The sequence below is a fragment of the Coturnix japonica genome, chromosome 2 (assembly GCF_054131305.1).
Source record: "Coturnix japonica strain WE chromosome 2, WE-NBRP24, whole genome shotgun sequence".
Lineage (NCBI taxonomy): Eukaryota > Metazoa > Chordata > Aves > Galliformes > Phasianidae > Coturnix > Coturnix japonica.
Genome location: NC_140664.1, coordinates 55,021,404 through 55,044,939, shown reverse-complemented (window position 1 = coordinate 55,044,939; position 23,536 = coordinate 55,021,404). Strand labels below are relative to the sequence as shown.

Sequence of the window (23,536 nt, the reverse complement as noted above, 5' to 3'; positions counted from 1 at the left end):
ATACCTTCCAGCTATTTATTTCCAACTATACTTGTATTATTCCAACTGTATACCCTGACATATGAATTGCAATCTTTGTGCAGGAGTACATCAGACTGCTACTGAATTGTGTAAACCATGTAACGTTTCAAAAATCATCACTACGTATAAACTGAATATCAAATTTTTTTCAGTTTTTTTTCCTCTCAGGCAGAAAGCAACAGTTTACATAAGATGAAGTACAAGGGAAAGACAATACATTTTCCCTGTATGTGATATTTGTTACAGAAAAAATGTACTTAAGTAAAGTGATTTCATTAAAAATCTCTTTTGATTCCCGTAACAAAGTTATATTCTCACCTTGCTTTCTTCTTTGATGGGGCTAGAAAATTAAAAAGAATGATTAACACCATCATAGGGTTTCCATCATATAACTGCAACAGAAGCATTACATAAACCAATCTGTAACTGGCTCTAAAGCAATGTCAGTCTTTTAAAGGACTGATAATCTCACTGGCCGGTACAATCTGTATGAATTAGAAACGAGGGTAAGCTCAGTAAAACATCATTATCTATAAGAAAGTAGCTGTGCTTCAGACAATGAGTTACTGCATCATACATAACTTAGCATTTCTTAATGTGTTCCAGGAAAGCAACAGGACAAGGATTCTCAGGACAAAGGACATATTTGTCCTTACAATATGATGCTAAAATACTCATTCCTGCTTTTTTTTCATTTTCTATCTAACTGATGTTGAACAGATGCTGATAAGTTGCAACAAGAAGTTGCACTGCACTGTACGTCCCAGAGTTTTCTGCATGTCAGAGAAGACATCCTATGAGGAATCATAGAAACAGGACGGGAGGGATCTCTGCATACAAACATTCAGGTCAGAAAGGATCCAAGGGGGTTGTCTAGTCCAGCTTCAGTGGCAAGAGAAAAGTACCACAGAGGCACTAATTAGAACGCTCAATAAAAAGCGATTATCTGAAAGATGAGGACAAGGAACAATAGAATTGTTTTCCTTGATTTACTCAGTTTGTGCTGTTTTAACAGTTAAGTCCTCCCTATCTGAAAAGAAGATGAAGACAAGAGGCTAGAAACTCTGCACTACTTAGACTAACAATTGAGATTCTTCTAACTTCAGTAGACTATCCTCAAAATTAGATCAGGCTGCTCAGGCCCAAGTCCAATTGAATTTTAGAAGTCAATAAGAAAGGCAACTTCCTACCTCTTCAGACAGGCAGTTTCAGTGCCTGACCTCTCAACAGTGTAGAACTTTCTACTGTTCAGTCAGTACTGCCTTCACTACAATTTGTGCTAACACATGTACCTTCCCTTTGCACCTCCTGGAAGTCTGGCTCCTTCTCCATAGACCTATCTTAGGTAATTAGATCACACTCTTAGCTGCTGCCTTAATCAAACCCAGTTCCCTGAAGCTGTTCTCCACACTGTATGAGAGTTCCCTCATGATCTTTATAGCTGACATGCGTTCTACTCACACTTTCACCAGAATTTCTTGTGAATGCAAGCCATTGTTCCAGAAGCAATTTAATAAGTACCAAGAATTAACTTCCCTCAACCTGCTGGCTACACTCCTACTAATGCAGACCAAGCAGTCAGCCTTCATTACATCCAGAGTATACTGATGATACATGCTTGTATTGTGGTACATCAAAATGCATAGGCTCTTAAAGTTTGTCTCCTATTCAAATAGTATCCAGTTAGTAGCCAGCACAGTGGTGCTACGCCCCAGATGTAAGAATTCAAATTTACTTTTGCTAGAATTGAGGAGGTTTCTGACACTGCATTTCTCTATCTTCCCAAGATCTCTCTCAATGGCAACTTTGTTTTACCACATACCAAGCACTCTTCCAAAGTTTGATGTCATCTGCAAACTTGACAGTGCTGTATTATATTGCATTATCCAAATTGCTAATGAACGCGTTAAGCAGTGCTGGCACCAAGATCAGCCACTGAGGAATGCCACTAGCAAACCAGCCAGCACACTTAAAATCAATGACAGCTGTTCTCTGAATCTAAATGTTTTCCTCAGCTACCTTTTACTCAACCTGTATACTTTCAGTATCTCCCATGGTTTGGCTACAACCATACTAAGTGAGACTGTGCTGGAAGCTTTCCTGAAGTTAAAACATCCAGCGTTCCAAGTCTACAGTGCCAGCCCATGCCATTGCAAAAGGCGATTGGGTTAGTCAAGTCGTTTCTCCTTAGTAAATATATAGTTTGTTCACAGACATAATCTTGGTGTTTACACACTAATAAATAACCTCTATAAGGACTTGTCCTATAATTTTTATAAGGTCTGGTCTACCCTGTAGCCACATGTTTTACTTTTCAAGATAAGTAGATCTGGCTTTTTTCAGGTTATCATGGAACTGATCATGACCTTTCAAAGACTCCAGAGAGCAAGCAGTTCCCCCAACATCAGACGTATCCTATTTGTTGGGTGTTCTCTCTTCAAACTCACTAGCCACCTGCTATGCCTGTCCATACTCTTGCATAGCAGAATGGATCATTTCTGCTCTTTGAGAGTTCTTGAAGACTGATCGTCTCTTTTGGGTTTCTTATCCTTTGAAGGCAGCCTCTCAAGGGATATTGGCTTCCAGTTTTCTAAGGATGATGAAGGCAGTTCACCCAGGGACCAGGGCCTTGACATCCCTATACCCCCTGAGGATTTTAAACAATATAATTATAGACCAGTTTTCATTGAAAGGCACCTTACGGTCATGTAGTTCCGATACCCCTGCAATTGGCAGAGACACCTCCCTCGAGATGAGGTTGCTCAGAGCCCCATCCAGCCTGGCCTTCAATGCTTCCAGGGAGGGGGCATCCACAGCCTCACTGGGCAGCCTGCTCCAGTGTCTCACCACCCTCACAGTAAAGAGCTTCTTCCTGATATCTAGTCTAAATCTGCCCTCTCCAGTTTAAAACCATTTCTCCTTGTTCTGTCGGTACCTGCCCTTATAAAAAGTCCCTTCTCAGCTTTCCTGTAGGCTCCCTTCAGGCACTAGAAGGCCGCTATAAGGTCTCCTTGGAGCCTTTTCTTCTCAAGGCTGAAGAGCCCCAGCTCTCTCCATCTGCCCTTGTAGGATAGGTGCCCCAGCCCTCTGATCATCTCTGTGGCCCTCCTCTGGACCTGCTCCAACAACTCCATGTCCTTCTTGTGTTGGAGGCTCCAGAACTGAACACAGTACTCTAGGTCGGGTCTCACAAGAGCAGAGGGGCACAATCACTTCCCTCAACCTGCTGGTAACTCTTCTCTTAATGTAACCCAGGATGCAGTTGGCCTTCTGGGCTGCAACTGCACACTGTCAACTCATGTTGAATCTTTCATCAATCAACACTCCCACATCCTTCCCCTGAGACCCACCCTCACGCCATCTTCTGCTCAACCTATGTCTGTGCTTGAGAGTGGCCCAACCCAGATGCAGGACCTCACATTTAGCCTTACTGAGCTTCATGAGGTTGGTTTGTGGCTTGCACTCAGTCCCACTGTCCATGTTGCCTACAGAGATGTTAAATAACACCAGTCCCTGGGGAATGCCAATCATCACCAGTCTCTACATGGATACTGAGCTGCTGACTACAACTCTCCTGAGTGTGGCCATCCAGTCCATTCCTTCTCCAGTGAGTGGTCCACCCATCAAATCCATTTTTCTCCAGTTTGGTAACCAGGAACGTCATGATAATTATCTCAAGATCATCTCAACTAAGACTGCCACTGATAATCACACTCCTCAGACTTCTCCTTTCCTTGCAGGTAAAATGTATAAAACCCTTTCCCCATTGACTCATTCAACACCTGCCAGAAAAACTGCCTGACTTCAATTTTGGATTGTTTGTAACTTTGATAAGAAGCCTCTATCTACCCATACCAGCACTCCAGTCCTACAAGCTACTGTATTATAATTTTGCAGTTCTGATGATGTTATAGCTGTCTGACAGAGAGTTCCAGTTTCACCATCCAGCACAACCCGCCACTTCAAGGAAGATTACTGCCAGACTATAGCCAGGTCTTGAAAAGCTCTGAAGACAAAGAATTCACTACCAATGGATAATCTGTTCCAGTGCTGTTCTGTCCCCTAGGAAATAAGTTTTTCCTGAGTTCAGTTCAAATAAATCACTGCTGTGGTAGGCACTACCAGCAGGATTCATACTGACATACACTAAGCAAACTGCACCCATTCCAATAAACCTACTGGTACTAGTACTAAGGTCAAAAGGTAGCAAGTACACATTGCTTCAGGTTGAGATTATTAAGCCCCATAGCCCACATGCAGCAACAAATGATATAACTCAAATATACTGTATGGAGGGAGGATGTTGTTTCTATGTTGGAAGGTTTTGTTTCCATTGCTCATTCAAATAAATTTGCTTAAAAAGATAACTTCCACTTTTAGCAGCAATTCAGCACTGACTTGTGTGCCTTTTGATGACTGAGATGAGGTGGAAAATATTTTATCAGCTTTTTCAGAGAAATCCATCAAAATCTGTATCTCTGCAATTCTTCACTTTTCTCGATTAGAAAGTTACAGTAGTTATCTTAAATATCTCCAGAACCAAGCAGCTAAAGAAGTCTCTCTCTCTTCAGTTCAAATTCATAAAAACTGGGAAAATCTCTAAAACATTTTGTAATATTACTTACAATTTTAACATTTTAAAACAGTCAAACCCTTCAAGTTCAAGCAGTAATTCAAACTAAGCTGATTCTGGTTGTCAAATGTGTTACATTCAAATAATACATAAACTTACGTGAGGTACTTGGTCTTATGTAACCTTCAATCTAGGAAACAAACACAGTTTTATGTTAGATTTTTCAGATTAAAAGTTCATTACAATAATCCCTACTGCAACTGTCTGTAGAGACAGAACAAGTACTTCTATTTGTTTTAGTATACTCCAGCTGACAGTTTTACAGGCTATATATAACCAGTACAACTTAAATTTGAGAGGAAATTCGCATACATTTGAGAAAAGTTAAATTGTGTAAGTTAAGAATCACTGAAGTAAAGCACTAAAATCTCCAACTGGACATTTTCGAACTATAAAGAAATTAACTTCTTCAACAACTTCATTTTTTTCCACAGGAACTTCAAGACTACTGTTCCTTTCCCCACATGTTTTGGGGCAACTTTATCTTAAGTCTTGGCTCTACTCAGCACTACACTTCCTAGTCACACACAAGAATTTAACATGGTTTGTCAGTAGTTCTTTCAACACTTAGTAGGTCAAACATAACTGCACTGATTAAAGACACTATTGTATATTTAACATTTACTTATAGTTACCTTATACATTTTTAATCCTTCGGTCTTCTCTAGCTCTCCTGCTATTCTTTTGAGAAATGAGACTTTGCATTCTTTTACATCTGTTGCCTTTCTCTTCATTTTGTCTGGAAATTCTTTAGACTGTTAAAAAGAACAGTTTTAGATGAGCAACATCAAAATTCATATATTATAAAAAAACAGGCACATTTCATTCCTTAGACTAGCTAAGGACTAAGGGCTAGTAAACATAGTTTTGAATATGAGTAGGTAGTTTCTCCTCCATAACAACAACTAGTTCAGTGTTAATGTTGAAAATTCATAGGCAGTCTTCACAACAGAATTTGGATACTATGTTAAGTTTGCAATTGAAAGGTAACATGCTCTATACAGTATCCAACAATAATACAGGCATGCTAAGGAATGAGAGAGAACCAAGGCCTGAGAACTTGACCTCAGATGAGATTAAAATACTTAAGAACAGACACTGAATAGATGCAGGCATGCACCTCTGTACCACATTTTCTCAGTAGCTCACAGCTTTATAGCTATTCATGTTGATCTGACCCATCAATACTCAATCAAGTAATTATTAAGTATGACATTATATGGGGGGCTTAAACTTCACACTTGATGTAGATATTCATAGGGAAAAAAAAGATAATATCCTGTAATCAAAATTACTCACTATGTATGCTCTTCTGTGTTTATATCCACTAAGATGTTCTATCATGGGTGCCATCTCTGTATTAAAACCACATAGCTTGCATTCATAATGCGGCTCTCTTCTTCCTTCAAATCTGATTTCAACCACATGCTCTAAGCCTGTAAAAGAACAAATTACAAACACCTATATTTAAAACAGGCTATTATAAACAGATGTATTTTGTTCAAAGATGCTCACTAAAAGCCAAAATTAACAAAGAAGAGTATTCCATTTTCAGAATTTCAACACTTGTTCAGGAACACAAAGGTCAGGTTTACACGCACATTCAGTACATTTCCACTAACAATCCATTGGCTACAAAGCAAGCAAGCTCCATAACAAGTCCTCATCATTAGCAGTTTATCTTATGCCTCAGTACAAGACACCCGTTTATTCAGACCTTCTGTCTCCTTTCCAGAACCTCACTATCAGCAAGTTGATATTCAATGAGGCCGAGCGGACCTCTCCAGCTCCCACACAATGATGATGAAGGAACATAAATACCTCTCACATGAGGAAAGGCTGAGAGAGCTTGGATTGTTCAGCTTGCAATAGAGAAGGCAGGAGCCTCAGTGTGTACAGATCCACGTGAAAGGAAAGTGCAAAGAGCATAGGTACGGGCTCTTCTCAGTGCAACAACAACAACAACAAAAAAGCAACATACCAACTAGAGGTTCTTCTCTTTTGGGATCATTAATAAAATCCTTCAGACATGTTATATCCTTTGTGAGTCCTCTCTTCACTAAGGTAAAAAAAAAAAAAACAACACAAATAAATATTACAGTAAAGTGAACAAGTGCATCAGACTGTTTGCATTCAATTTCTATGATGTTACAGGAGTTTTAAGGGGAACTTAGCGGAACAAAGCTAATTTTCACTCCGACATGTGAAAGAGAAATGGAGAGAATCTCAATCATTCACAAGACGACTCCAGTGCTATGCTTTCAATAACATTTTTACACACAAAACCTTTGATGGTTTTATTTTAATGATGCCCAAAGTTGTATTTAAAAAGGAGGTTAGCTCATTTATATTCAGATACCTGGTCTCTGCATTTCATAGTTCATCGTTGTTTGGAAGGGAGCTGGAGGACCTAAGATGACAGTTTGACAGTCAGACCAGTTCTTCTCACATGATCTTAAGTACATAGTAGATCATCCAACCACATTAAAGACCTGAACAGTTATCTTACACTATGCCTGTTTAATACAGGCTCAGTGTACAACATATTTCCAAATATGAAAAAGTTTTTATTTCTGCTCACCTTCCTCACTTATACAATATACCAAACACATAGGTAAGTACCATAAAAACACAGCATATCCAATTACTTTGTTGTTGGGTTGTTTTTTTTTAATTTATTTATTGTTTTCCATACTATCTAATTATTTATTTTAGCTGTTTGGTATTCTATATGAAAGCAGATCCAGCAGTATAGGTGCCTGATAGATGAACTCCTACCTAAATATTTAGAACCTAGATAGTCCCAAGTCATTAAATGGCATGAAGAACAGCACTTTAATGCAGGCATCTGTAGTATCTTTAACCAATTTCAGACTGAATGTCTAAATGAGCTTTTTTAAACATGACCCCTTCACTGGGAACCTCTTTCCCTTGCTCCATTCACCCTTAAATCCACACACACAGACATACCCAGGTGAACTTTAATGATACTCTCAGCATTTTGGAAATTGTTACAACCAAGAATTACTGAAAATTGACGTACAGATCATACAATTTGGATCATACAAATCTGAGTTATGGTTAGCCTAAGAACTTGAAAAATTAAGACTATTCATTTGCTCATGCAATTCTTATTTTCGAAGGGATTTTCCATGCTCATAGCAAATACTGTATGCTGCATATAGCACAAGCTTCCTCCTTCTTCTGCACAAGATCAGCAGCAAGGAAATGCATATCAGAACTGTAGATCAAAGCTGCAAATATTCTGCAAACAACTGCACTATTAACATAAGGGAGAGGTTTAAGTTTTAGATTAAATTGTGAGAAATCAAGAAGGACAAATGTTATCCAGTTTTTTCAGTAAAAAGCATCAAAGTTCACGGTAGCATAAACAAAAGAGGCTCTCCAGTTACTTTGCAAGTGCGAAAACTACTTAATTCCAGAGCTGTTCTCTGAGGCTGCATGCAGCCTGAGTTGGATATCAGGTCCAGCAGGCCCTGACAGCATGGTGATAAGCTAAATGACATCAATAGGCACCTGCAGAGTACTATTCTTCTATTCTAATTTGCTGCAGCATGGCTGAGGTTTACACATAAATCAAGCCTAAAAAGAAATAAACGAAAAAGACAACAACAACTTAATTACAACTTTTACTACCAAAGACACTCAGAGGTGATTTTTTCTTTCCTTATTTTCAAGCATTTGCAGATAGCTGTAACAGTCTCTGCTAACAGCTTAACAGAAGTTATTATCCAATAAGACACTCTCCCATGCACTGAAGCTAGTTCTGCATGCTAGCACTTAAGCTTGACATTTATGAGCCCAGTGGCTTTGTAGTTAGTCCACTAATAATGTTAAATAGTATTTCTTAAGTATCTTAAAACCAGAGCAGTAGTATTTTCCCTTAAAGCCTATCAGACTGATAAACAAGATGGAAAAAAATCAGCTGCACTTCCACACCCCAAGAGGTATCAATCCAGACTCTTACAGTTGTTCAGCAAACAGGGCCCATTGCAATTAAACTCTTCATTGGTAATCTGACTGAGGATTCACAGAACACCATCAGCAAAATCACAGCAGGAATACAACCGATGTCAAAGCTTCAGTTGAGCAGGACCATGGGAACCGTGAGCATTAAAGAAACTTTATGTAACATAAGAACTGTAGAGTTCTACAGCCAAACTAATGCCATTGATGAGCACAAGCTGAGCAGCTGCACAGTGACTAAGAACCTGACAGTATTGACAGATGCTAAGTTGAACACCAGCCAAAAGCAACTGTCTACAAACAAGGTAAACCCCCTTCAGAGGGTCAGCACAGACAACTGAGACTGTTTACTGTGGTAAAGTAGAGGTTAAGAGGAGATTTAATCGCATCAATACTCAAGCAGCAGTTACAAAGACAAGTCAAACACTTTCAAGAGGTGGCAAAAGCATAAGAAAGAAAAAACAGATTGCTGCTTAGGAGCTGCAGATTTACTTTATTAAAACAAACTTAAGTCAGGGCAGCAAATCCAGATCAATTAAATGGAGGTAGGGGACTCTGTCCTTGGAGATGTTCACTGCTCCAATAAACAACTTTGACAACAGTCCTAATTCAAGCAGGAAATGAGATAGCCTCAGAAAATCCCTTCTGAATAGCAACTTTATTTAGCATGGAATATTTTCCAGACACTAGTAACCTATACTAACAGAACAACCAAAACCCCTCTCCTTTTAATATTCAGTGACACTGTCCTTTACATACTTGTTTTCCTCCTTCCATATCTACACCTGTATTTGTAGTGCACACACATTTGTACTGACTGTCAGATATCACCAACAGCAGTGAACTGAACTCAGCAGAGCAGACAGATGTTTGAATACAAAAGGCAAAGAACACAATCTATTTGGTCAAAACAACAGCAGTTTTCCAAACTTCTTCCTTCTTTGGCCAAAAAGGTTGTAGGAAAGAAGTGTTCCATCTCTTCCCTTCCTTATCCCTGAACACACAGATGCAACTTCCTCAAGTACAGCTGAAAGAATTACCACTGTGCAAAGAAATCACACGATCAGAATTCATATACTTTCTAAGTTAAATCAAAGCCCAGTAAAGCCCTAGAAATTCAGTACCTTCTTTTCTCACATCATCTATTTAGATTCTCTCTTCTAAACTGCCTGAGAGCAGACAGAAAACAAAAACCACCAGACACACATTTCTGCCTACCACAAAACTGACCTGCTGATAGTTTTGCCGTATGAAACATTAGCGGTATCCACAAGTCTTTCTTACAGAAAGCAGCACACCTCCAAACACCATCATCTGTAACCAGACCTATTTCCCGGCTTGACTTCAAAGGCAACAAGACTGCATAGTTAAACAGTTTGTCATGCTCACCACTGCTTGAAACACTCAGCATCCAAACCATGGTGGGAAATGGCCATTTTGTTTTATGAATGACAGCTGTATTGGTGGTGTTCTCCCAACTGACAAAGGAATGTATTATTACTAATTTTGTAGAAAGGAAGACATCACAGTATCACAGTCTCGTGCAGGTTGGAAGGGACCTTAGAGATCATCGAGTCCTCCTGCGTAGCAGAGCGGCACTTCTACCACTTGCACCACAGGGGGGATTCAAACCCAGGCCTCCGGTGTTGCAAAGCGGCATTCCTACCACTGCGCCACCACTGATGGCAATTTAAAACATATTAAATGTACAACTTCATCTTCTCAAGTACTCATCCGTCAGATAACGCATATTTCAGATACCCATTAGGTTTTATCTCAAGTGATTTCCAAGAAAACTAATTCTTCGCTTTGACAACATCCATACATTTTCGCTCCTGGTTCTTCAAACTCCACTGAGAACCTGCTGCCATGTTTCATTCTCACTGGAGTATTTGATGATACTCACTAGAACAGCACACAATAGCAATAAGAGCATCCCATGAAATTATATCTTCAAATGACAATGAACTCATACTTTACACAATGGATGTTAAGAATATCCACACTTACCACCAGGTAACCCACAAATACTCTTTATACAATGTATTCATTCCTGCTGTATGTCTACAAACTGTACAATTCATCAGCTATTTAAAATAAAAAGCCAACCATATTCAGACTTCATTCTTATACCTCAGTGATGGAGCACATCAATGAAACTTCCGAGAGCTACAGACTCTCAAGATAAAATGTAGCTCATAACATGAAGAGTTGAAGAGTTTGAGAAGTTCTGTATCTGCTTTAAATTAACAGCTCTATATTTCACTCCTCCCCACCCCTCAAAATAAAAAAAAAAAATAAATAAAAAAAAAAAAAAAGAAAGAAAAACACCAAAAGCAAACATGAAACCATGTGCACCCCTAAGACAAACAAACAAGTAATTTCAGCAGGTTAATTTTTGGCCTTCTCTGGACAAGACAACTAAAACAATAGCTTACAAAGTCGGCTTCCCACATGCAGGTCTTCAGTGAAGTACAGGTCAAGACAGACATAGAAGAATGAAGGAGACATCAGTAGTATGGCCACTCATTCCATATTAGAATGTGGAAAACAGACGCTTATTGCTTCAACATGGATTACTGTGGTTCGGGATTTTCTGTTCTAAACAAAGCACATCTTATAAAGCTTCTGCCTTGTAGTATCCTGTGATGCTGCTACTACTCCAAAAGTCAGCTCTGGTTTGTTTCCTAGAGTTGCAAATGCAAGATTACTTTCCTTAACAATCAGGGACTTATCCATTTCCACAAGATATATCTCAGCTGAAAAACTTTAACATATGATATGTCAGATGCTGCAGCTGAAACAACCGTATGTTCTTACCTCAAACCTTCATGGAATGCTGAGCTCATGGTACATTAAGTAGTATCATTTTCCAGAAGCACAGGTCTTTGCAACAGACACCTGCATCCCACCACTCTTGCTGTCACACTTCCTTCTGTCCTCTTCACCAAGATCCAATTTTCATACTAAGCAATTTTTCGCATTACTTCTCCAAAACAAAACTTTACGTTCTTGAAGCAGAATCCTCTTCAGTAATCAAGCTTACAAGATCACATTCATCAGCAGCACTATTCTTAATTATCTTTTCCAATATGAAATCAAAGAATGGTATAGAAACCCATTTTTCTCTAAAAATATTCCACCCACGGCCAAAGAAATCTGTTGTTACTGAGATATCAATGAAATTCTACACAGCTGAAAACCCACGGGACACTGCAGAGACATGCATATCTTCAGAACTCTTGCAGAATTTCTGTCAAGAAGCAGCATTACCAATATTTCTAAGAGCAGCGCAACATACAGATCTTACGTCTACTGATGCAGAACATCTCAGAGCTGTTCACACACTTGAATGATGTGCCTTGTACTGATGTTCTGTTTTCAGCCTGAAAACAACAGTGAAGATAATGAAGGCCAGCCTCTTAAAAACAGACTCCAACCAGTGCTTTTGCTGGACTTTTCTCTTATGCTGATTCTTCAGAGTGCAGTAAGAGATGAGCTCAGCTTGCAACGCTTCCTTCAGTGTAGGGCTGACATCACTTTTTTCTGTGCAGATACATACTGGGAATCCATTTTGACTAATCTGGTTATAAAGATGCTGGAGAATAGACATCAAAGCCAAAATGTGTTCCTGTAAGCCTAGCTTCTCAGGAGAACATGCTAAAAAGATGAAATGAAAGGCTTATTGCTTGTGATGACCGTGTGTCCATTCCACTTTATGATCTTCGCACTGGTTTTAATCACTGCTTCCATATATGCCACTGTTCTCTGCTTGTGGTACTTTAAAATCTTGTACATCCATGCTTTTACAGCAAACCATTTTGAAACAAGTCATATCCCAGATTTTGAGTCTTTTACCACTTACTGTCATTTTCTTGGCACATGTCAGTCTGGATCCATATTCTCACTTTATGGGGAAGACATTCCCCAACAACTCAGTATACATTGAGTGGGTCTTTGCTACTCCAAGTCCACACTACAACGAAGAAAGGCATAACATTCCAGTGATGCAGCTAGGCAAGTTCAGCACAGGTAAAGCAGCATCTGCAGCACTGCTGTTATCCTACTTGTACAGATTCTTAGTATACTGCCTGAAGCTTAGCAATAAGAGCATGAAGCTGACAACACACAGAAGATAGTTTAGCTTAGGAAGGTAAGAAACTAATATACAACCGACCTATTCCTCTATTAAACAGATATGTAGGTACTTAGAAGTAGAAAGGCAAAATTAAGGCTTCACAGTATTGAGTATTTATTAGCTCAACAGTTTGTTAGATAATTACCTCAAAAAATGTTCAGCACATAAAGAGAACCATAGTTACAGGTGTACAGATCTGACAAATGCAAATATACAAACTACTGGAAAAGCAACAAATATCAACCCCCCCCCCAAGCAGTATCTACACTAAGAAGCTGGAAAGATAAAAGCATTATACTTACTATAGACAGTCTTGAACCTCAGTGCTTCTTCTTTCTTTAGTAATGAAGATGCAAGTCATCCCAAAATAAAATAAGAAAAAGAAATTAATGTGCTGTGCCATTTGAAAGAAAAACCCCGTACTTCCTGAATGAAGCCTTTGCAGACAAATTACAATTACAGGCCAAATTTTCCATTATCAAATAGGAAAAAATGAGCCTTTGTGATTATCTGCAAAAGCTCGAAGTACTGGCAAAGGCCTACTTCCAGTTAACATAAGGTAAATGTCAAGAAAGCCCTGGTATTAATGACATCTTAAGATGCCAGACAAAACTTTGGTTTCCACATGACTGCAGCCCCCAAGGTTCCAAAAGCTGTAGCTTCATCAAGAAAACAAAAACCTCACAAAGGAAAAGAATAACAAGCCAACAAAAAAAATAGCTTCCCCAACATATTGGGTGGGTTTGTATAAAATTCCAGGGTAACCACGTTTCCTGAAGGTTTAGTCTGTTATGAAGAATGGGAAAAGTGGCTTTCATCAGCTGAATCCAGAAGAGATCGCTTTTTGGAAGCATCTGAGAAAAAGAGTAACTTAAATTTCCATTTTAAAACATGGCTAAAACAAATATTGACTCATTTTGAGACCTTTTTTAGCAAATATGTACAAACTTGCCACAAAAAAAAAAATGAAAAGAAGAGTCGTCATTCGCAGCACGACAGCTGTTTACCCACGAGCACTCCATGGAGTTCAGTGCTCTGTTTTCAGTACTCAGTTCCATGGAACTCAATAAGAATCAAGCTCAATAATTCTCAATAAGAATTCAGCTCAATAAGAATCAAGAGTGACACAACAGTTTTGTTTCTTTTCAAGAAGCTGAACAGTTCATTTTCCACAGTAGCTAAAAACAAAATAGGGGGGGAAAAAAAGGAAGTCACTTAACCCCGGTATCACAAATAGGGAGCGGGTGGTGCTGTATGAACTCAGCAGGATTTTGTAAACTTGGAACACAGGGTCTTCCTTCCAGTTATCCTGCCACAAGTGCTTCTGTTATGCACAAAACCACTTGTCATTCCACACCAGTTTTACAATAAACAGCTGTTAATACCTAACATTTCAGAGAAGTGTTGAAAAAATATCAGCAACTATGAGCTGCTGTTGAAAGAGTTTCTTCCTGAGCACTTCTAGACAATCTATTTCAACTGCACTTGGATTACTGCCTTAACACTAAACATGTTGTTCCATGGCTGAGACTGGTGGGTCACAAGTAAAACAGAACTTCTCTAGTGTTTCAAGAAGAAAACAAAAAGAACAAAACTACGTTGAGAATGAATATTCTCACCTATTAAGAAACTTTTTCTCTGTCCTGGTCCTCACGTCACAAGCAAAATGCAACAACTGTTTTTGAGCTAAGACTGTGAAAAGTTAGAGTAACTTTTAACAAAGTGTCTAACTACGAGAAGTCAGAACTCAAAAACTGCTGTCTTTTAGGGTTCCAACCTCATAGAGGCACCTCGAGATTAGTTTACACACATTTCAAGGTTAAGGGTTATCTAACAAAACACTGTTTCACATGCAGTTAATTACGGAAACGTCATTTAATTCTTCCTAAATACATACACCCTTGAAATCACATAAGCTACCTTAGCAGTGAATTAACAGAAAATCAAATTATTCACAGAACGGCTTAGGTTGGAAGGGGCCTCAAAGCCCACCCAGCCCCACCCCGTGCCATGGGCAGAGCTGACCCATACCAGCTCAGCTGCCCAGGGCCCCATCCAACCTGGCCTTGAGTGACTCCAGGGATGGAGCTTCTCTGGACAGCTGTGCTAGTGCCTCACCACCCTCTAAGTAGAGAATTTCCTCCAAGCATCTAACCTACATCTCCTCTCTTTTAGTCTAAAGCCAATGCCCCCATCCTTTTACTACGAGACTGCGTAAATGTTGGTTTCTCCTTTTTATAAGGTCTTCTCAGGTACTGGAAGAACACAGTAAGGTCTCCCCAAAGCTTTCTCTTCTCCAGGCTGAACAAGCCCAGATCTCTCAGCTCGTCATCATAGGACAGGTGCTCCAGCCCTCTGATCATCTCCACCATTCTCCTATGGCCCCACTCCAACAGCTCCAATACCTTTCTTGTGCTGATGGTCCCAGGCCTGGATGCAGCACTCCAGATCCAGCCTCACGAGGGCAGAGTAGAGGAGGACAATCAATTCCCCCACCCTGCTGGTCACTCCTCTTGATTCAGCCCAGGAAACATGTGGCCTTCCCAGATGCTCTTGCACACAGCTGGCTCACTGTTAAGCTTTTTGTCCATCAGGTCCCAAACGTCCCTCTCCGCAGGACTGCATTCAGTGAGTTCTTCTCCCCAGTTTGTAGCTGCAATTGCTCTGACCCAAGTGCAACATCATGCACTTGGTCTCGTTGAACCTCAGAAAATACCCATGTGCCCACTTTTCAAGCCTGTCCAGCTCCCTCTCATGGCATTCCTCCCTTCTATTGTGTCAAATGCACCACTCAGCTTGGTAGTCTACAAACTTGCTGAGGATATGCTCAGTCCTACTGCCTACACCACTAATAAATACATTGAAGAGCACTGGTCCCAAGACTGACCCTTGGGGGACATCGCTCATTACCCATCTCTACTTGTATGGGGATCCATTGTCCACAACCCTCTGGCTGCAACCAGCCAACCAATTCTTTATCTACCACCTTCGTCCAGCCTTCAAATCTTTATCTCCCTAACTGACAGATAAGGTAATACAGGATCACATTATAGGCCTTGCACAAGTCCATATAAATGACATCAGTTGCCCTTCTTTTGTCCACCAGTGTCATCGCTCCATCATAGAGATTGGTCAGGCGTGATTTGCCTTTGCTGAAATTATGCTGGCTGTCCCGTACCACCTCTTCATCTCACACATGCCTTCACATAGCTTCCAAGAGGATCTGTTCCTTGATCTTCCCAGGCAGAGATGTGAGGCTCACCAGCCTGTAGATCCACAGTTCTTCCTTTCCCCCTTTCTTAAAGATGGGAGTGATGTTTTCCTTTATTCAGTCACAGAGCTCTTTGCCTGACAGACGCAACTTCTCAAGTACGATGGAGAATAACTTGGCAATCACATCAGCCAGTTCCTTCAGGACCCTGGGATGCAGATCACCTGGACTCAGTGATGTGTACAAACGCAGCCTCATGAGCTGTTCTCAGACTTGCTCTGCTCTTACAGTGGAACAGATTCTACATCCCCCCAAACTCGCTCAGAGGACGCAGTAACACAACAGGTTCACAAAGACTTATTGCCAGCCAAGACCAAGGCAAAGAACTCGCTGAATACTTCAGCCTTCTCTACATCCATTGTAGCCAGTTCTTCCTTCTCATTTATCATATCTCCTCAGCCTGTCTCTTCTGATCAATATACCTGTAGAATTCCTTCTTTTTCACACCCTCACCAACTTCCATCTGCACCCTAGCTGGATGTCTGTGTCCAGATTCATCTCTGTATTCTACCCAGGCCACCCAACCCTGCTTCTGCTGCCTGTGCTGTTCCTTCTTTTCCCTTCAATAAGTCCTTACTCAGCCACACCAGTTTCCTTCCTCCTTCTCAGGATTTCCTGTGCTGGGGGTTGAAGAGTTCTTGTGTTCTCAGAAAGGTGTCCTTAAAGAGTTTGTCAGCTCTGCTCCTTTGCCCCCAAGCTTCCCAGGAGATCACACCCTATAATTCCTTAAATATCCTGAAGTTCATCTTCACAAAGATCAGGGTCCTGGCTTTGCTTTTGACCAGGCTCATATTCATAGAGATCAATAACTTGACCAAGGCATGACCACTACAGCCCAGACTGCCTCCAATCTTAACCTTTTTAACAATCTCCTCTGCACTGGCAAGTACCAGATTGAGCAACACTTCTCCTCTAGTTGGTCTGTCCAACACCTGGACAAGGAAGTTATCTTCAACAGACTCTGGGAGTCTCCTGGGTTGCTTGCAGTGTGAGGTTAACACAAACGTATTTTTGCGTAGGAAAAGCTCTACAGTTTAAAGCAGTTTGAACCATGAAGATGCTGCAGAAGGTTAACACTGTACTAAGCACTTCAGAGACAGAACAAACGCTGTAATGTCAAGGAAAGTTCCCAGTATCTGAAACCTATGTTACTAAACCAAGTATTAAAATAAATGTTTCTTCCAAGTACAGTTGATTTTAATACCATGCCAAAGGACAAGTAAATTTACTGTACTTTGGATATTCTCAATCATCAGTTCTGACGCATGACAACCAGTGGCCAAAGGGTAAAGCAGAATCAAGAAAACATAAATGGTGAAGCAAAAAGCCTAACAATTTCTCATTTCTAATGAGGTTGCAAAGTTCTGAATCCAGATTCTTCTCTCGAATTTGAGCATTCCTACTCTCCCAACATAGGATGGGAAGACAGGAAGTGGGAATCCTTGATATAATCAGGACAATCTTCATCTGTGCTCCAAAGACAGATAATAGAAGAGGCAAAGCTTACCCTACTTGGATCACCCATACAAAGAACTGCTCAAAATGCAGGGGCAAAAAGACACTCTGCTCCAGGATTTCCTCTCTAGCACAATATCCCTGTGACTCTTGGTACAAAAAAGAGTAGATGTGAACTCATATAAAACTGTATCTTCTAACCAGTTTACAATAAACATTCAACTGTTTTCAAAGTACATAATACAAGCCAATTCCAATTTCCTAAGAGCCAAGAACTTTATGAAAGACACATGAATACTACTCTAACCCTTGTCCCCACCAATATTCAGTTATCAATGAAACCACAAAGCCTGTCAGTATGCAACTACACAAAGGTAGTGAGACACTCAAAACATAAAGATATACGTAGCCTTGCACTGCAACCATCCCTATTTCAATCTTTGTACACCAGTACTTTTGACAGATTTAGGCCTTGTGAATTATTAGCAATAGATGCGTATTATGCTTATTATTCCTGCATAAGGACCTGAAGCATCATCTTCATCAGTACAGAAATCAGTGAGAAAAACCAAACTCTTGACACAACATAGATTGTTGAATTCTCAGGAACAGAGACTGCAAGAACTCTGAAGAGATACACTATATGATTAAAATAGTGCCTAATATTTTGTAAATTAAGCACTCGAAGACATGAGAACTTCCATGTTTAAGTCTCATAAATCACATAACGTAAATAGAAATCACTTGATCTTTCTGGTTAGACCAATTATCTATTATTCAATTAGGCAATTACTCAGACCTGTTAGGAAAAAGATGCTAACTCTTTATATTAATATACAAATAGAAAAGGCTCCAAATAAACAAACTCTGATCTAGTAGCAAACTAAGAAAAAACCTCCATTTTGAAGAATTATCTTCATTGAGGAATATAAACAAAGCACTACTCATTATCAATATGTGTCTTCAAAAGAATATAAACTTAGCACTTCTATGGCGATCTCATGCTTGGGAGTAGTAAGACTTCTTTTGGTATCTCAATGGATTTTGATCTTCTGCCATCTCTTAATTTAAAGCAAGGCATTAAAAGTACTTGAAAACAATGCCAGCATGCCCTTGCAAACTTATTCCTATAGAAATGTAGCCATGTGATGTACCAGGACTCCACAGTAACACTAACATTCAACCCCTAATAACCATCCGGTTTCCAAAACGTCACTATCAGTTCATAGCCATCATTAGCTCAATAAACTTCAAAGAATGTAGCCTAGGACAGAGCGATTTACTCAAATGGAACAGGAGGAAAGCAATTTGTGGATTTGCTGGGAGAATCAGCACTGTTTTTTCCACTTTAAAAGGGAGAAACGGCAGTAATTCAACCACTATGAGGGTTAGCTAGGAAATAAAAGGAAACAACCGCAAAACCAAAAGAACTTGAATCAGCAAGAACATTGGACAGGACATGAAAAACACTACAGTACTGCATGTTTCTGTTGGTTCAACAAAGAACACTATGACCGAATCCTGGGAGGAAGCATTTGGAGAGCCACAGCCCCAGTAAGGATCACACTACTGAAATGACCAGCTATCAGGTTATTAAATACTACTGAACAGCTTTAAAAGCCGAACTGTGAGAGACCCTCTTCCTCTACAAATGAAAGGGGAGCTCAAATACTCGAGATAAAAGGCACTGCAGTTAGCCTTGTGTTCTGGGAATAAGAAAAGATCATCAGGAAAACATCATAGCAGATACTTCTAAGTGCCACAACACGCAATCTGAAACAGTCACCTTCTGTAACAGGGGATAGAATGGACAAATGAGCACGACCAAGCTTTACTGATTTTAACATTTTCTTTTCAGTCACGTAGTTAAAAGTTCAGTCAAACAGCATTTGGAGATTCTTTTCTCAACAGGTCCTCGCAGAATACCAGCTTGGAATTTAAGTAAAACACAAGGAAAAGTAGTAAAATATGAAGCTGCCTTTTGAGATGCTCCAAACAAACGGAGCCAGCTCCTGTAGAAAATCTGAACTGGCGTTACCATGTATAAACAAAGTTCATACTTCAAGCAAGCTGGTTTTCTTAAAGTACAAGCGAGTTATGCAGCCTTGGAAAACAGCAGTGCATTCATTAACTACATCATTGGTGATGTCTGTGCAACTCAAAACACAATTCTACATTTAATAAACATTTACCTTCAAAGTAAATACTTATGCTGCAAGTTACAAGTTAGACAGAGTTGAGTCTCCCAGCTCGAAGTCTTGTTATTGGGATTTTATCAAGCAAACAGCTGTTACAAATCTACTAATGGGTTAGACAAGCACTGGAATACTTGTGAAATCAAATAGTGACTATTACAGGAATCCCATGTTTAAGACTAAATTAACATAAACACATTATATGGAAAAAAATTACCTTTTTATGCTTCATACCACGATAGTGTGACTGAAGACTTATAGAACTCATACACGGAACTTTACAGACCTATAAAGATAAATTGAAAGCACATCTTCAGTTATGCTGTGGATATTTTGTAGTTGGCAAGGCGTAAGAACTGGAAATACAAACAATTTTACAAGAAGATGCTGGAAGTCTTTTACAACTTAAACAGAGCAGTTTATATCACATCAGAAGCGTGCCACTAAAGTGAGCAGAAACAGTGTGCAAACCTGTTTAGATAATACTTCAATATACATTTAAGTACACTGGGTGGCAGGAATCTTTGAGAAGCCTATGCTTTCCCTCCTGCCTCCAATTACTGGATTCTTAGTTCTCCAAAATTCTCCAATCAATACGAGATGACCGTACAGTGATTAGAAAGGAATGGAGACAAAATAAATATAACCTAGAATAACTGGAATTCCATTCATCATTTTACCAAAGGGATCAGAAAGACAGTGTAGGAAGCCAGCTGTGCTAGGACCCACAGAACATCAGAACAATTGCAGGATATAGCTTCACAATTATTTGCTTCAGTTATTAATGATAAAAAACAATGACCAATATATGATAGAATTGCCTATCATTGTGACATTCTGTTGTATACCTTCTATGTGCCAGAAAAAAAGAACAATATGTGATACACAGAAACTTAACATGCTCTGATCCAGAGCAGCATCCTTTAAAACAGAAGAGACTTTCAGAAGGTCTATATGAATAACAAACAGAAATCTGAAAGACAGCGTTAAGGGCCACTATACTATACCTGTAAATACCCAAGAACAAACCAAATTCACTAAATCAGGAGCTCTTCCAAAGACCAGCCAAATTATCCTCCAACATTAACAGCTTCTCTCACCAGGAGAGAACACACTGCCACACTGCAGCTCAGTGAAACTTCCATGGTTTAAGTACCTTAAGCCTGTATTCTGGCACGTATTCCAAAAAGCCATTAAAGAAAGGCACTCACTTCACAATAGTATATTTTTTTCTCAGGTTCTGGTTTGGCATCTTCCGGCTTAGCATCTTCAGCAGCGGTGCTCATCCTGCAGAACAGCTTCAGGGCACACAGTTAAGACAAGAAACCCATGATAAAAAAAAAATAACAACGTTTCTATTCACACACAACCCTTTAGCGAACAACCCTTTTTCAGTGCTTTTCTAAAGCAAGCCGCGTCTTTCACCGCCAGGACATCGCTGCAGCCTCAAGCCGGCCGTTAGGGCAGCTCCCCGATGGGTTTCACACAGAATAAAGACACCCACACACCCACACACACCCCCGCACCCCGTCCGTCCCCTCAGGGCGCTGAGGAGGCGGCGGTACCTCAGAGCCGCTCCCGCCCCCGGCGCTGAGCTCACGTCCCCAGGCGGGTCGGTAACGACAGCAACCGCCGCCAGCCTTCTCGCTGGCGTCACTTCCGCTTCCGGCTGGCGGCCGCCATTTCCGTTACACGGGCGCGGTCCGTGAGGCGCGAAGCCGGGAAGGTTCAGCCAATGGGAACGCGGCCCTTTCAGGCCCCCTCAGAGGCGTGAGGAAAAGGCGACAGGCCGTGGGTTTAAATGCAAATAGTTTATTACTTATTCTTTTAAAATGTCATAACTTTACATTTTCGGGGCTGGTAATAAATGTCAAATATAATTTAAGAAATACACTCGGAAGTTCCCTCTAAAAGCAGACTGAGAAAACAGTACAAAAAACAAAACAAAACAAAAAAACAACAAAACAAACCCCAGAAAACAGAAAAGTGCACCTGTTACAATAAAAATCCAAAGTACAAAATGCACGTGTTACCGCCTGCTTTCATTAACCCGCTCCCCATACGCAGTGGGGTCTATCACAGCTGTATAGGAGGCAGCAGAGTTGATACTGGTTGGGTTACACGTTAGCAGAGGATCCTGGCTCCCAGCATTGCCATGAGGGCATCAGCTCTGTGCACCCACTGGTGTGTGCTCACACGGTGCTCAGTGGGGGCTTGGTCCTTCCACAGCTGTGCCCATAACACTGGGCTCGAGTAATACCCATCTGATGGGGTGAAGCAGTCAGGCCAAGTGTTGCTCAGTCTCTGCTCTTTTGATTTAGGCTTGTCCTCCACCGTTTGGCTTTCAGAGGAACAAGAATGGCACTTCTAATCATATATATATATATAGATATATATAGTTAACAGCAGATTTTGATACCATACTATGTTATTTCTACGTCTCTGTAACAGTTACAGGCCTTAAGATGGCGTCACGTTAAAGCCCTCGATCGCAGTTCTGATCCCAAAACCTAAAACGGACTAATAGGAAACACTGCTCTGTACACTCTAAACAATACTTCCATACTCCTCTTTTAGAAGATTACATATTGAAAGTGCAACTGCACAGTAAAAGGATGAACACATATAGGAAAAAATGAAGGATCCAAAGAGGAGAAAGCAGGCTCCTTCATTTCTGTAAAGAGAAGGTGGGTCTGAACACAAAAGGGTTTGGCAGTATATACTTGCAGAATCAAACTCCTGGTGGTAGCTCAAGTGTTTCTTGGCAATACAGCTACCTAAATAGGGTATGGCTCCCCAGCAATGGGACTCTTTTCTGTTTTATGAGCTGTAATGACTCCAAGACTTCTGTCAGTACCTCTGTCATGTTCAGCGGGGACAGGGAAGGAAACAGGGCATTGCACTTCTGCATAACGTTGTTCTTTTGGCAAAGCTTTTCAAGTGTGCCTGAAGTAGTTAATAAAGATACGGAGGCATAAAACAGAAAGGGTGGAGGCTGCAAAGTACCATCCTACGAGATCATAAAGGTAGAAAAGTTGGAGGGTGAAAAAAGGAGAAGTTTTTCAATAGATACAGATACCTTTAAGGAAGAAAGTGTTCTTTGGTATTGTCAGGAACCTGTGAAGAGGTGAAGGAGTGGAGAAGAGCCCTTTCAGATGAGGAAATGTTGCTAGTCACGTAGAGGAAGAATCCTCCAGAGTATCCAACCCTGGCTGCATCAGGGAGGCTGGAACTAGATGATCATTAAGGTCCCTTCCAATCCAAGCCTTTCTATGATTCTCTGACTTTGTTGAGAGTAGAGCAAAAAAGATATACACGGTGTTGCTGCTCTCATTGCCTCAGATTATAAGTAAACACAGGAAGAACATGATGCAAAAGTTAAAAAGAAGAAAGAAAAGAGGTTCAGAAGTGACAGTAATGGGATAAGGAAGGGAGAGACCAAGGTGTGACCTAGAAAGAGGCAGAACAGTGGTGACACACCTGTGACACTCTCCTGTGCAAAATGGAGAGTTCTAGACCAGAACCTCATCTGATTTTTTTAACATAATCTTTTAGTTAATTGACTGAAATTACTGAGATTAGCGATGCAGCTGATGCTCTGTACATTGCCTTCTGCCACGTTGTTTGTATTTTCCTCACACTTGGGCACTGGAAAACCATAATTCTACCCATACAATTGTGAAAAAGGAAGTTCTGAATGTTGTATTGAATTTTGAGATTCCAATTCAGGCTGCACAGCCAGAGCACCGGGTGACCGTTCAGTCAGAATGGTGGCATCTATGAACATAAGCTAACGGTAGCCTTCGTCTGTGAGTCTTGTTCAGCTAAATGAGAGC

At 40.4% G+C, this 23,536-nt stretch overlaps 1 protein-coding gene across 6 annotated transcripts in view; it reads right to left on the bottom strand.

Moving 5' to 3' along the window:
* The window catches only part of LOC107309928 (uncharacterized), a 32,056-nt gene extending 10,698 nt beyond the window's left edge, over positions 1–21,358 (bottom strand). Inside the window, exons 1-10 of one of the 6 annotated variants that reach the window (XM_015855114.3) lie at positions 21,266–21,358; positions 20,912–20,998; positions 19,918–19,986; positions 13,082–13,115; positions 7,014–7,064; positions 6,636–6,713; positions 5,954–6,090; positions 5,290–5,409; positions 4,754–4,784; positions 340–361 (exon numbers count right to left, since the gene is read on the bottom strand). In XM_015855114.3, the coding sequence (XP_015710600.1) occupies positions 340–361; positions 4,754–4,784; positions 5,290–5,409; positions 5,954–6,090; positions 6,636–6,713; positions 7,014–7,064; positions 13,082–13,115; positions 19,918–19,986; positions 20,912–20,986 (617 nt within the window). In that variant the 5' untranslated portion in view covers positions 20,987–20,998; positions 21,266–21,358. Of the gene's footprint in view, positions 1–339; positions 362–4,753; positions 4,785–5,289; positions 5,410–5,953; positions 6,091–6,635; positions 6,714–7,013; positions 7,065–11,461; positions 11,602–12,506; positions 12,618–13,081; positions 13,116–19,917; positions 19,987–20,911 lie in introns of those variants that run through there. The other 5 variants (XM_085539810.1, XM_085539812.1, XM_085539813.1 and 2 more) reach the window with 5 other exon arrangements.
* Positions 21,359–23,536: the final 2,178 nt, after the last annotated feature.